Source organism: Salvelinus fontinalis, chromosome 9 (assembly GCF_029448725.1).
Source record: "Salvelinus fontinalis isolate EN_2023a chromosome 9, ASM2944872v1, whole genome shotgun sequence".
Taxonomy (NCBI): Eukaryota; Metazoa; Chordata; class Actinopteri; order Salmoniformes; family Salmonidae; genus Salvelinus; species Salvelinus fontinalis.
The window spans coordinates 14,488,430-14,502,484 of NC_074673.1; the positions used below are offsets into that span (position 1 = coordinate 14,488,430).

A 14,055-nucleotide genomic window follows, 5' to 3' on the forward strand; every position below is an offset into this window, starting at 1 on the left:
TCATCACATATGCTTTATTTCCTGTTTATTTTCTATCCTGTTGCCTAGTCACTTTATCCCTACCTTCAGTGCATTCGGAAAGCATTCAGACCCCTTCCCTTTTTCCACATTTTGTTACGTTACAGCATTATTCAAAAAAGAAAAATAATACAAATAAATCCTCATCAATCTACACACAATACCCCATAATGACAAAGTGAAAACAGGTTTCTAGAAATTTTAGCAAATGCATTAAAAATTAAAAACTGAAATACCTTATTGAAATAAGTATTTAGACCCTTTTGTTACGGTCGTCTTGTGGTGATTGAGCGGACCAAGGCGCAGCGGGTTGTGAATACATAATGAATTTATTTACAAACAGACGAAAAACGAAGAACACTTGAAATGATTACCAAATACCAAAACGAACGTAGACAGACCTGAACTATGAGAACTTGCATACAACACGAAGAACGCACGAACAGGTACAGAATACAAAACAAACGAACGAACAAACGAACGAAACAGTCCCGTGTGGTGCACAGACACAAACACGGAAGACAATCACCCACAAACAAACAGTGAGAACAGCCTACCTTAATATGGTTCTCAATCAGAGGAAACGTCAAACACCTGCCTCTAATTGAGAACCATATCAGGCAACACAATAAACCCAACATAGAAACACAATACATAGAATGCCCACCCCAACTCACGCCCTGACCAACTAAACACATACAAAAACAAGAGAAAACAGGTCAGGAACGTGACACCTTTGCTATGAGACTCGAAATTGAGCTCAGGTGCATCCTGTTTCCATTGCTCATCTCATCCTTGAGATCTTTCTACAACTTGATTGGAGTCCACCTGTGGTAAATTCAATTGATTGGACATGATTTGCAAAGGCTGTCTATATAAGGTCCCACAGTTGACAGTGCATGTCAGAGCAAAAACTAAGCCATAAGGTCGAAGGAATTGTCCGTAGAGCTCCGTAACAGGATTGTGTCGAGGCACAGATCTGGGGAAGTGCACCAAAAAATGTCTACAGCATTGAAGGTCCCCAAGAACACAGTGGCTTCCATCATTCTTAAATGGAAGAAGTTTGGAACCACCAAGGCGCCCGGCCAAACTGAGCAATCGTGGGAGATGGGCCTTGATCGGGGAGGTGACCAAGAACCCAACGGTCAATCTGACAGAGCTCCTGAGTTCCTCTGTGGAGATAGGAGAACCTTCCAAAATGACAACCATCTCTGCAGCACTCCTCCAATCAGGCCTTTATGGTAGAGTGGACAGATGGAAGCAACTCCTCAGTAAAAGACACAGGACAGCCCACTTGGAGTTTGCCAAAAGGCACCTAAAGGCTATCAGGCCATGAGAAACAAGATTCCCTGGTCTGATGAAAACAAGATTGAACTCTTTGGCCTGAATGCCAAGTGTCACGTCTGGAGGAAACCTGGCACCAACCCTACGGTGAAGCATGGTGGTGGCAGCATCATGCTGTGGGGATGTTTTTCCGTGGCAGGGACTGGGAGACTAGTCAGGATTGAGGGAAAGATAAACGAAGCAAAGTACAGAGAGATCCTTGATGAAAACCTGCTCCAGAGCGCTCAGTACCTCAGACTATGGCGAATGTTCACTTTCCAACAGGACAACGACCCTAAGCACACAGCCAAGACAATGCAGGAGTGGCTTCGGGACAAGCCTCTGAATGTCCTTGAGTGGCGCAGCCAGAGCCCGGACTTGAACCCGATCAAACATCTTTGGAGAGACCTGAAAATAGCTGTGCAGCGACGCTCCCCATCCAACCTGACAGAGCTTGAGAGAATCTCCAAAGAATGGGAGAAACTCCCTAAATGTCATATTTCCGTTTAAATTTTTCATAAATTTTCCAACATTCCCAAAAACCTGTTTTTACTTTGTCATAATGGGGGGGGAAACAATTTCATAAAATGTTACAATAAGGATGCAACGTAACAAAATGTGGAAAAAGTAAAGAGGTCTGAATCTTTTCAAATGCACTGTATGTACATATCTACCTCAATTACCTTGTACCCCTGCACATCGACTTGGTACTGGTACCCCGTGTAAATAGCGAAGTTGTTACTCAATGTGTATTTATTCCTTGTGTTATTATTTTTTATTTATTCCTCTATTATTTTCATTTTTTCCTACTGTTTCAAATAACATTCTCTCTGCATTGTTGGGATATAGGCCTACGAAGGGGATATAGGCCTACGAAGGGGATATAGGCCAACGAAGGGGATATAGGCCTACGAAGGGGATATAGGCCTACGAAGGGGATATAGGCCTAGGGAGGGGATATAGGCCTATGGAGGGGATATAGGCCTACGGAGGGGATATAGGTCTACAAAGGGGATATAGGTCTACGAAGGGGATATAGGTCTACAAAGGGGATATAAGGCTACGGAGGGGATATAGCCTACGGAGGTAATGCAGACCTACGGAGGGGATGCAGGCCTATGGTGGGGGAGGCAGGCCTATGAGGGGGATGCGGACCTACGAAGGGGATATAGGCCTTCGAAGGGGATACAGGCCTACGGAGGGGATATAGGCCTACGGAGGGGACATAGGCCTATGGAGGGGATGTAGGTCTACGGAGGGGATGTAGGCCTATGGAGGGGATATAGGCGTGGGCTGGGAGTGCACCTTTGAAGTTGGGGTTGAGCAGCTCCTTCCTGGTATTACAGAGCAGGGCGTTGGAGAAGACCAGGTCCAGAGCACACAGAAGGAGATGGTACGAGTTCACCAGGTCATCACTGATCATAGGGAAGTTTCCTGGCAGAGGGAGAGAGAGAGAAGTGACATGTCAGAGAAATGTAGGAGACATAATCATACATAGGATTTTATTGTGTTCTTCTAAAGACCAAAATACGCTTTGACACAACGGACAATGGAATCCCCCTCAATGATCTGGTCATTCCAATAAAGCTTGTTGAATAGAATTAATCTGAAGGATAGAGGTATTGTATTGACTGCAGAGTAGTGCTGGTAGCCTCAAACATTGATTTTGCGTAACACTGCAATTTGCGTATCCAAAATGTCACCGCAAATGTATCTATCTGAAAGTAGCAATCACTGCATTCCAAGCTAAATAGGCTGCTCTGTCGTATTGCCAACTATTATAAACACATGTGCCTGCTGGCAGTGCTAAATCCAGGCTGTGACACAGGCAAGTCCTGACCTGCCCCAATGCAATATGTTGCCAAGATAATGATACACCCTGAAGGATCTGACTGTGTGTGTGTGTGTTATTATTAATGATTACAGAGATATAAAAAGGACACATCTACAGTACTTGCCTTGGCACCTGGTCTCCTGCTGCTCAACACATCAGTGCAGGCCTTGGCATGCCCAGTGTAGAGTACCTAGCCCTTGTCACTGACTTATACTTTGACTGTAACCAAGCAGCGAACACTTCAAATACAATCAAACCAGCCTTTTCTCCTTCAAAGTACCCCACTGAGCCCTAGCCCTTTCCCTCTGTCCTCCCTTCTTTTCCTGTATTTTACAATGAACAAAACAGAAGTACTCACCTTTAGCGTGGACAAACAGAATCCAGCAGAAGTTGAACACTTCAGCAACGGTGCAGGGATGGCGTCTAAATCAGAATAAGTCCATACATAAGTAAAATCAGAATGAGTCCACACATAAGTAAAATCAGAATGAGTCCATACATGAGTTAAATCAGAATAAGTCCATACATAAGTAAAATCAGAATGAGTCCATACATGAGTTAAATCAGAATAAGTCCATACATAAGTAAAATCAGAATGAGTCCACACATAAGTGCGATCAGAATGAGTCCATACATAAGTTAAATCAGAATAAGAATAATATCTGGAGTACTTCTCCTGTCTTATCCGGTGTCCTGTGTGAATTTAAGTATGCTCTCTCTAATTCTCTCTTTCTCTCTTTCTTTCTCTCTCTTGGAGGACCTGAGCCCTAGGACCATGCCTCGGGACTACCTGGCATGATGACTCCTTGCTGTCCCCAGTCCACCTGGCCGTGCTGCTGCTCCAGTTTCAACTGTTCTGCCTACGGCTATGGAACGCTGACCTTTTCACCGGACGTGCTACCTGTCCCAGACCTGCTGTTTTCAACTCTCTAGAGGCCGCAGGAGCGGTAGAGATACTCTTAATGATCGACTATGAAAAGCCAATTGACATTTACTCCTGAGGTGCTGACTTGCTGCACCCTCGACAACTACTGTGATATTATTATTTGACCATGCTGGTCATTTATGAACATTTGAACATCTTGGCCATGTTCTGTTATAATCTCCACCCGGCACAGCCAGAAGAGGACTGGCCACCCCTCATAGCCTGGTTCCTCTCTAGGTTTCTTCCTAGATTTTGGCCTTTCTAGGGAGTTTTTCCTGGCCACCGTGCTTCTACACCTGCATTGCTTGCTGTTTGGGGTTTTAGGCTGGGTTTCTTTAATCAGAAATTTAATCAGAATAAGTCCATACATAAGTTTAATCTGAATATGTCCATACATGAGTTATATCTGAATAAGTCCATACATAAATTAAATCTGAATAAATCCATAAATAAATGTAATCTGAATAAATCCATAAATAAATTTAATCTGAATAAACCCATATATAAGGTAAATCAGAATAAGTCCATACATACATTTAATCAGAATAAATCCATACATACATTTAATCAGAATAAATCCATACATAAGTTTAATCAGAATAAGTCCATACATAAGTTATTTCTGAATAAGTCCATACATAAATGAAATAAGAATAAATCCATAAATAAATTAAATCAGAATAAATCCATATATACATTTAATCTGAATAAGTCCATACATAAGTTTAATCAGAATAAGTTCATACATAATTTATATCTGAATAAGTCCATACATAAATTAAATCAGAATAAATCCATAAATAAACTGAATCTGAATAAATCCATACATACGTTTAATCAGAATGCTTAAGCCTGGTCAAGCAGACTGACCCCGTTGATCAGATATATCGCGTGATCAGGCTGGCACCAGGAAAGAAACCCCTTGGCTTTGTTCAAGAGTGGCCAAACTACAGTATAAAATAGTAAAGCATCAAAAGTTCATATCTATCTACAGTATCAACAACTGACTCACCTCTGTTTATGGCTCCTGTGGACTCTGTGCGGTTCATCCAAGGGCGCCTTAAAGATGGCTTTGAAGATGGGGACGTATTTCTTGAAGATGACGGCGGAAACTGTGAAATTTCTCTCTAGCTTCTCCGTGCTCTGGCGGAAGTCCTGAGGAACACTGGCCATATCCTGCCATTTCTTTATCTTGTTGAAGAACTCAATGAGGCTGGAATCAGAAAACAGGGCAACTGTTTGAGTAATTCCGTTAGTACTGTATTTTACTGTTCTTTAAATTATATATTACAATAAATAGATATGATTAGTTGATGTGTGGTCATTTGTTCAGCATTTTTAAACATTAATACATAATTTATTGCACAAAGAACCAGGCTGGAACAAGAATCTAAGATCTGGCCAAGATACCATAAAGACATGTATGAAAGTCAATGATGAATTTGGATGAGGATTTGGGTCCTACAGTAAATTGTGTACTGTATGATAAGGGATACATTTAGGGCCAGTTTCCTGGACACAGAATAAGCCTAGTCCTGGAATAAGAGGCACGTTCAGTGTGTAATCTCCATTGAACACGCTGTTTTGTCCGGGATTTCGCGTAATCTGAATTTGGCAAACCATTCCATTTAGATAAGTGCATGGGCGTACGTACCTTTGTTCTGAACAGCGAAGTATTCGGGTCAGAGAGACGTAGTTTCCCTCTGCAGTACCCTTATCCACTGTTGGTACTGGTGTTCTACAGGCCACATAGATGGCACAGGCCAGCCAGTGTAGGTCACTGCCCTGTGTGTGTGTATGCGTGAACGAGAGTGTGAGAGAGGTTCAATGATTGTTCTGTCACAGGGTTCTCTCTCAATAGTAAGCCAGAGCTGATGGGGCCAGGGACTAGAGTTGTCATGTTGGAAATTCTCCCCTCAAGGGGTTTCTTATTTTCTTCATATTTCATGTTACCTTATGCTTCTTCAAAACCACTGTCACGCCCTGGCCTTAGTATTTTTTGTTTTCTTAGTTATTTTAGTTAGGTCAGGGTGTGACATGGGGAGTGTATGTGTTTTTTGTAGTGTCTATGGTGGTTGTAAGGTTTAGGGGGTTTATTAGAGTAGTTGGGTTTATGTTTAGTATAGAAGTCTAGCTGTGTCTATGGTTGAGTGTAGGTATCTAGGAAAGTCTATGGTTGCCTGAATTGGGTCTCAATTAGAGACAGCTGGTTATTGTTGTCTCTGATTGGGAGCCATATTTAAGGCAACCATAGGCTTTAGCTGTTTGTGGGGAATTGTCTATGTCAGAGTGTTTAGTGTAAGCACTTATGTTTGTATAGCTTCACGGTCGTCTGTTTTGTTGTTTTGTTGTATAGTGTTCGTGTCTTTTCATCTTCTTTCTTTAATAAAGAAGATGTACTTTCCACGCGCTGCGCCTTGGTCCTCCCTCAGTCCCTTTGGATCGTGACAACCACAACCAAAATAAACCATTAAGATGTACACAAATATATACACATAGTGATTATAATGACTACTATTACCATTCGCTGCTGTGGTGATTATTACCATTAGTAATTATCCTGCTACCAGCCACTTTCTACCCTTTCTATTATTATGATTATCATTATTGCCATTGGTATTTATACTGCTACTACTAGTCACTTTTATCAGACTTCACATGTTCATACCTACCTCAATCACTCCAGTACCCCTGCAGATTATATTAATGGTACTGGCACTGACCTGTATATAACTGCATTGTCATGTTTTTCTTATCTCGTATTTCACGTGTTTTTTTCTTCTGAGCTATATTATTACCTTTATTCTGCATTGCAGAGAATGAGCTCGCAAATTAAACATTTCACTGTACTGTACACCTGCTGTATCCTGTGCATGTGACAATAAAACGTTGAAACTTGAAATAGGCACACCACTGCATATCCCTAAGGACATTTTTAAATTAGGCCAATGTAAAATGCACACTGTCATTTGAATTTAGAGGTTGCGGACTATATTATAACAATATATTATAGAACATTTCAACAACATAATAGGCTAAAAACTGAATTATGTTAAAAGTTTGATCATACTCAGTGTTATGAGTAAGCAACCTAGTCCTATTCTAGACCCTGAGATTGGTCCGCCTCCAAACCTGACAAACACCGGAAAACTCCTCCCCTTTCCATAGACAAATATTAGCAATAATGCCGTTTTATGATATATTTCTACAAAAAATCTACAAAAAATATTAGAAGCTGCGTCTTTAAATAGAAAATGTCACGACTTAACATGCGTGTCATATAAGGTAGAGGCGAGACAGACTACTCTGCACGTGAACTACCGCTAAACCGGTTGCCAAAATAGGAACAATTATAATTTACTGTACAATATACAATACAACAGACATAATTAGGCATACCTCTAATGTGTATTTTTTGCTTATGCTTTCGTAACTCCTCCATGCTTCGTTGCTCGCCTCCACGTCCATATTCAAAGCTCGACAGAGTTCTTCAAACCCCAGCCTTATTTTCTGCAAAAAGTCTTTCTCCTCGTTCATTTCAAATGCGTGTCAAAAACGTCGGGGCAAATTAGATTCGGGTACAAATAACAATGAGGTTGCAAAGCAGAGTCAACTCGAGCGCGGTTTGTTACAAAGTACATGGAAACAATGTTACTCTTCGTACATTTTGAGTACCGATATACAGTGCTGTACAGTGTAGGCATTTAAATGTCATTTGAGTGAAAGCTACTATCGTGCGTAGAAGACTACGCCAAATTCTAGCGTACAGTACAACGTCACATTTTGGATGGTATGTTGTTTGGTGAATGCAACATCAAGCGTACAGGAGGTTTCCGCCCACAAAAAATGCGTTCGGGTGTTTATGCTCAACATTCGACGATCAACAACGTATGCCACTTCATACTAAAATACATCTGATAACTTTGATACTTTCCTTTTTAGATGGATGGATGTTTTGAAAAAGTTCCCATTCTGGCCACTATACGGTGTAACTTTGTAGCAACCACCACCCACGTGCTGCCAGTCAACGTTCAAGTGCTGTGCAGGAAACTTGGTAACAACTATGTAACAACAACTTGCATCTTAGCCCAATAGGCCGCCAGATGTCACTATTATTCGTTTTACGGCGCTTGTCATCTGCAGTAATAGTGCCATCAGGCGGCCGGTTGGGCTACTTGCGGCTATATGCAGATTGAAATTATACAATGTAAAACGTGAAAATCCTTTGTGGTTCTTTTGTTCCATCAACACTACATCCAATATTTATTAAATGGCATCTTATTTTGTCAGTCAACTCATTGTTGAAAAACCCAATGTTTATCAGCACAAAGGACTGTCCCATTAGATGAGATTGCTATGCAATGAGTGGTTTGGGAAGGGACAAGCATTTTTATTTTGTATTTTATTTAACTAGGCAAGTCAACTAAGAACAAATTCTTATTTACAATGATGGCCTACCTGGCCAAACCCTAACTCGTATGACGCTGGGCCAATTATGCACCACCTCTAAGGGACTCCCAATCACAGCCAGTTATGATACAGCCTGGAATCAAACCAGGGTCTGTAGTGATGCCTCTAGCACTGAGATGCAGTGCCTTATACCGCTGCGCCACTTGGGAGCCCCTGAGTTTTGATACAGTTCTCATATGGTAACAAAGCTTATACCATGGCATCGTTGAATACTTGTTTCTGATTTGCTTGAAGGGCATTCTAGAGCTTACATTATTTCCATATAACGCACGGAATTCATGGGTTACGTGTATCGTCACAATAGTTTTTTGAACATTAGTTTTGGACAGATGCCCAACTGAGCATTCTACTCAATGTGCCGTCAATGAGCGCTGATGAAGATTGAATCAAAGTGCATTACAGTGGCTTGGAAATACAATAACATTCAAAAGGAGGCAAATAAAAAAGTACTTAAGTAAAAATATTTATTACTTAAGTTGTTTTTTTGGGGTACAGTGCCTTGCAAAAGTTTTCATCCCCTTGGCGTTTTTTCCTATTTTTTTGCATTACAACCTGTAATTTAAATGGATTTTATTTGGATTTCATGTATTGGACATACACAAAATAGTCCAAATCGATGAAGTGAAAAAATAATAATAATTTGTTTTAAATAACGGAAAAGTGGTGCGTGCATATGTATTTACCCCTTTCCTATGAAGCCCCTAAATAAGATCTGGGGCAACCAATTACCTTCAGAAGTCACATAATTTGTTAAATAAAGTCCACCTGTGTGCAATCTAAGTGTCACATGATCTGTCACATGATCTCAGTATATATACACCTGTTCTGAAAGGCCACAGATTCTGCAACACCACTAAGCAAGGGGCACCACCAAGCAAGTGGCACAATGAAGACCAAGGAGCTCTACACACAGGTCAGGGGCAAAGTTGTGGAGAAGTACAGATCAGGGTTGGGTTATAAAAAAATATCCGACATTTTGAACAACCCATGAAGCACCATTAAATCCATTATTGAAAAATTGAAAGAATATGGCACCACAGCAAACCTGCCAAGAGAGGGCCGCCCACAAAAACTCATGGACCAGCGAAGGAGGGCATTAATCAGAGGCAACACGGAGACCAAAGATAACCCTGAAGGAGCTGCAAAGCTCCACAGTGGAGATTGGAATATCTGTCCATAGGACCACTTTAAGCCATACACTCCACAGAGCTGGGCTTTACGGAGGAGTGGCCAGAAAAAAGCCATTGCTTAAAGAAAATAAGAAGCTAACACATTTGGTGTTTGCCAAAAGGCATGTGGGAGACTCCCCAAACATATGGAAGAAAGTACTCTGCTCAGATGAGACTAAATTTGAGCTTTTTGGACATCAAGGAAAACGCTATGTCTGCTGCAAACCCAACACCTCTCATGACCCCGAGAACACAATCATACTGTGGGAATGTTTTTCATCGGCAAGGACTGGGAAACTGGTCAGAATTGAAGGAATGATGGATGGTGCTAAATACAGGGAAATTCTTGATGGAAACCTGTTTCAGTCTTCCAGAGATTTGAGACTGGGACGGGGGTTCACCTGTCATCAGAAGAGGTGGTATAATGGTTCCAGACACTGCCACACTCCTCCCCAGAAAGGGAAAATAAGGGAGTGACTGGATTACAGACATAATGGAGCCCTTCACAGGGTTTCACAAATGATTCACATATTACCAGACATGTAAAAGACAAGCCTGACTTCTCCCCTCTCTGGGCCCCAAGTGACTTTTCCCTAGAGAGAAAGGAAAATGCAACTGCCAACAGTATAGTCCAAAAGAAGACATTCTAATGAAAAGCATAAAGATATCTAAAACATCTTATTTATATATGTTACCGAACTAATTCTGATTCAGCTACGGCACACCTTCCAGCAGGACAATGCCCCTAAGCATACTGTTAAAGCAACACTTGAGTGGTTTAAGGGGAAACATTTAAATGTCTTGGAATGGCCTAGTCAATGCCCAGACCTCAATCCAATTGAGAATCGGTGGTATGACTTAAACATTTCTGTACACCAGTGGAACCCATCCAACTTGAAGAAGCTGGAGCAGTTTGCCTTGAAGAATGGGCAAAAGCTTATAGAGACATACCCCAAGAGACTTGCAGCTGTAATTGCTGCAAAAGGTGGCTCTTCAAAGTATTGACTTGGGGGGGGGGGGGGTGAATAGTTATGCAAGCTCAAGTTTTCATTTTTTTTGGTCTTATTTCTTGTTTGTTTCACAATAAAACATATTTTGCATCTTCAAAGTGGTAGGCGTGTTGTGTAAAAATCCAATGATACAAACCCCACAAAAATCTATTTTAGTTCCAGGTTGTAAGGCAACAAAATAGCAAAAATGCCAAGGGGGTGAATACTTTCACAAGCCACTGTATCTGTACTTACCTATCTATATATTTCACAACTTTTACTTTACTACATTCCTAAAGAAAATAATATAATTTTTTCTCCATACATATTCCCTGACACCCAAAAGTTACATTTTAATTAGCAAGACAGGAAAATAGTCCAATTCACACGCTTATCAAGATAACATCCCTGGTCATCCCTACTGCCTCTGATCTGGCAGACTAACTAAAGGCACATGCTTCATTTGTAAATTATGTCTGATTGTTGGAGTGTGCCCCTGGCTATCTGTGAATAGAAAAAAACAGAAAATGGCACAGTCCGGTTTGCTAAATATAAGGAATTTGAAATGATTTATACTTTTACTTTTGATACTAAAGTATATGTTATTATTTACATTTACTTTTTGCTATCATTTTGATACAGCCAGATTGACTTTAGATGCAGTATAAAGTTACTCCACCTCAAAAATTCCATTTGGCGAAGGGCTCGGCACACGCATACTCAGAATGGCAAATGAGAAATAAGTGACATCAGGCTATCCGGAAGGCCAAAGTTAGTTACTTTAAGGAGCAGTTCTCTCTCTGTGGGTCTAACCCCAAGAAGTTCTGGAAAACAGTTAAAGACCTGGAGAATAAACCCTCCTCCTCACAGCTGCCCATGTCCTTTAATGTTGATGATGTGGTTGTTACTGACAAGGAGCACATGGCTGAGCTCTTTAATCACCACTTCCTTAAGTCAGGATTCCTATTTGACTCAGCCAGGCCTCCTTGCCCGTCCAACATTTACTAATCTCCCAACCCTTCTAATGTGACTAGCCCCGATGCTCCTCCCGCTTTTTCTCTTGCCCCGTTACAAAGTTTCTTCCTGCAGGTGGTCACCGAGTCCGAGATGCTAAAGGAGCTTCTTCTTTAAGGTTGCTGCCCCTATCATCGCCAAGCCTGTCTCTCCTCTCTAGGGAGGTTCCCATTACTTGGAAGGCAGCCATGGTCCTTTATTTAGAGGGGGAGATCAAGCAGATCCTAACTGTTATAGGCCAATTTCTATTTTGCCCTGTTTATCAAAAGTGTTGGAAAAACTTGCCAATAATCAACTTACTGGCTTTCTGATGGCTACAGTATTCTCTCTGGTATGCAATCTGGTTTCCGCTCAGGTTATGGATGTGTCACTGCAACCTTAAAGATCCTCAATGATGTCACCATTGCCCTTGATTCTAAGCAATGTTGTGCTGCTATTGACTTGGCCAAAGCTTTTGATACGGTAGACCATTCCATTCTTGTGGGCTGGCTAAGGTGTATTGGTGTCACTGAGGGGTTTTAGCCTGGTTTGCTAACTACCTCTCTCAAAGAGTGCAGTGTATAAAGTCAGAACATCTGCTGTCTCAGCCACTGCCTGTCACCAAGGGTGTACCCCAAGGCTCGATCCTAGGCCCCACGCTCTTCTCAACAACAACATAGCTCAGGCAGTAGGAAACTATCTCATCCATTTATATGCAGATGATACAGTATTATACTCAGCAGTCCCCTCCCCGGATTTTGTGTTAAACGCTGTACAACAAAGCTTTCCTAGTGTCCCACATGCTTTCTCTGCCCTTAACCCTGTTCTGAACACCTCTAAAACAAAGGTCATGTGGTTTGAGAAGAAGAAGAATGCCCCTCTCCCCACTGGTATGATTACTACCTCTGAGGGTTTCGAGCTTGAGGTAGTCACCTCATACAAGTACTTGGGAGTATGGCTAGGCGTTATACTGGGCTTCTCTCAATACATATCAAAGCTGCAGGGTATGGTTACATCTAGACTTGGTTTCCTCTATCGTAATTGTTCCTCTTTCACCCCAGCTGCCAAACTAACCCTGATTCAGATGACCATCCTACCCATGATAGATTACGAGACGTAATTTATAGATCATTGGATAAGGGTGCACTCGAGCTGCTAGATGTTCTTTACCATTCGTCCGTCAGTTTTGCCAGCAATGCTCATTATACAACAACACATCACTGCACTCTATACTCCTCTGTTAACTGGTCATCTCTGTATGCCGTCGCAGGACCCACTGGTTGTTGCTTATTTATAAAACTCTCTTAGGCTTCACTCCCCCCTATCTGAGACATCTACTGCAGCCCTCATCCTCCACATACAACACCTGTTCTGCCAGTCACATTCTGTTAAAAGTCCCCAAAGCACACACGTCCCTGGGTCACTTCTCTTTTCAGTTCGCTGCATCTAGCGACTGGAACGAGCTGCAAAAAAACACTCAAACTGGACAGTTATATCTCAATCTCTTCATTCAAAGACTCAATCATGGACACTTACTGACAGTTGTGGCTGCTTCACATGATGTATTGTTGTCTCTACCTTCTTGCCCTTTGTGCTGTTGTCTGTGCCCAATACTGTTTGTACCATGTTTTGTGCTGCTGCCATGTTGTTGTCATGTTGTGTTGCTTCCATGCTGTGTTAGCATGGCTGCAAGACATGACATGTTGTTGTCTTAGGTCTCTCTTTATGTAATTCTGTGGTGTCTCTCTCATCGTAATGTGTGTTTTGTCCTATATTATTATAATTTTTCTTAAATCCCAGCTCCCGTCCCCGCAGGGGGCCCTTTGCCTTTTGGCAGGACCTCATTGTAAATAAGAATTTGTTCTTAACTGACTTGCTTAGTTAAACAAAGGTTAAATAAGATTAAGAGGACACCGAATTTTAGATAGCTACCGTTAGCATTGCTAGCTATTTTTCACGAACTTTGCTAGCTAATGACATTGCCATGTCTTAAGTAAATTTGACGACACAATAATGCTGGCAAAGTTGTTTCATACTAAAAACTACTTTAGCAATGTCACCGTATTTCCAGGCACTATAGTGTAATTTAATCTAAATTTGTTAGCCTTCGTCCAGAATTACTGTGTTAATCACAACTTTAGGGCTCCAGAGGGCGGCTTGAGAACATTCATAAAAATGGCAACCTATGAATATTTGCACGGTAGAATTCAATGGCTATAGTTTATTCTTACATGTTCTTTGTTTGAGCTGCTTTTGAAAGTGTCAGGTTTTGGCCAAGACTGTTCGGGTTTTGGTCACTAGATGTCCCCATTGCCCCTTTTTTGTACCTTTTGT

General features: G+C 41.5%; 1 protein-coding gene across 2 annotated transcripts in view; it reads right to left on the reverse strand.

Moving 5' to 3' along the window:
- Positions 1-8,156, reverse strand: part of rbl2 (retinoblastoma-like 2 (p130)) — a 34,673-nt gene extending 26,517 nt beyond the window's left edge. For both annotated transcript variants that reach the window (XM_055933494.1, XM_055933493.1), the window contains exons 1-5: positions 7,500-8,156; positions 5,755-5,885; positions 5,113-5,313; positions 3,534-3,598; positions 2,647-2,775 (exon numbers count right to left, since the gene is read on the reverse strand). In XM_055933494.1, coding sequence (XP_055789469.1) covers positions 2,647-2,775; positions 3,534-3,598; positions 5,113-5,313; positions 5,755-5,885; positions 7,500-7,637 — 664 coding nt within the window. In that variant the 5' untranslated portion in view covers positions 7,638-8,156. The remainder of the gene's footprint in view (positions 1-2,646; positions 2,776-3,533; positions 3,599-5,112; positions 5,314-5,754; positions 5,886-7,499) is intronic.
- Positions 8,157-14,055: the final 5,899 nt, after the last annotated feature.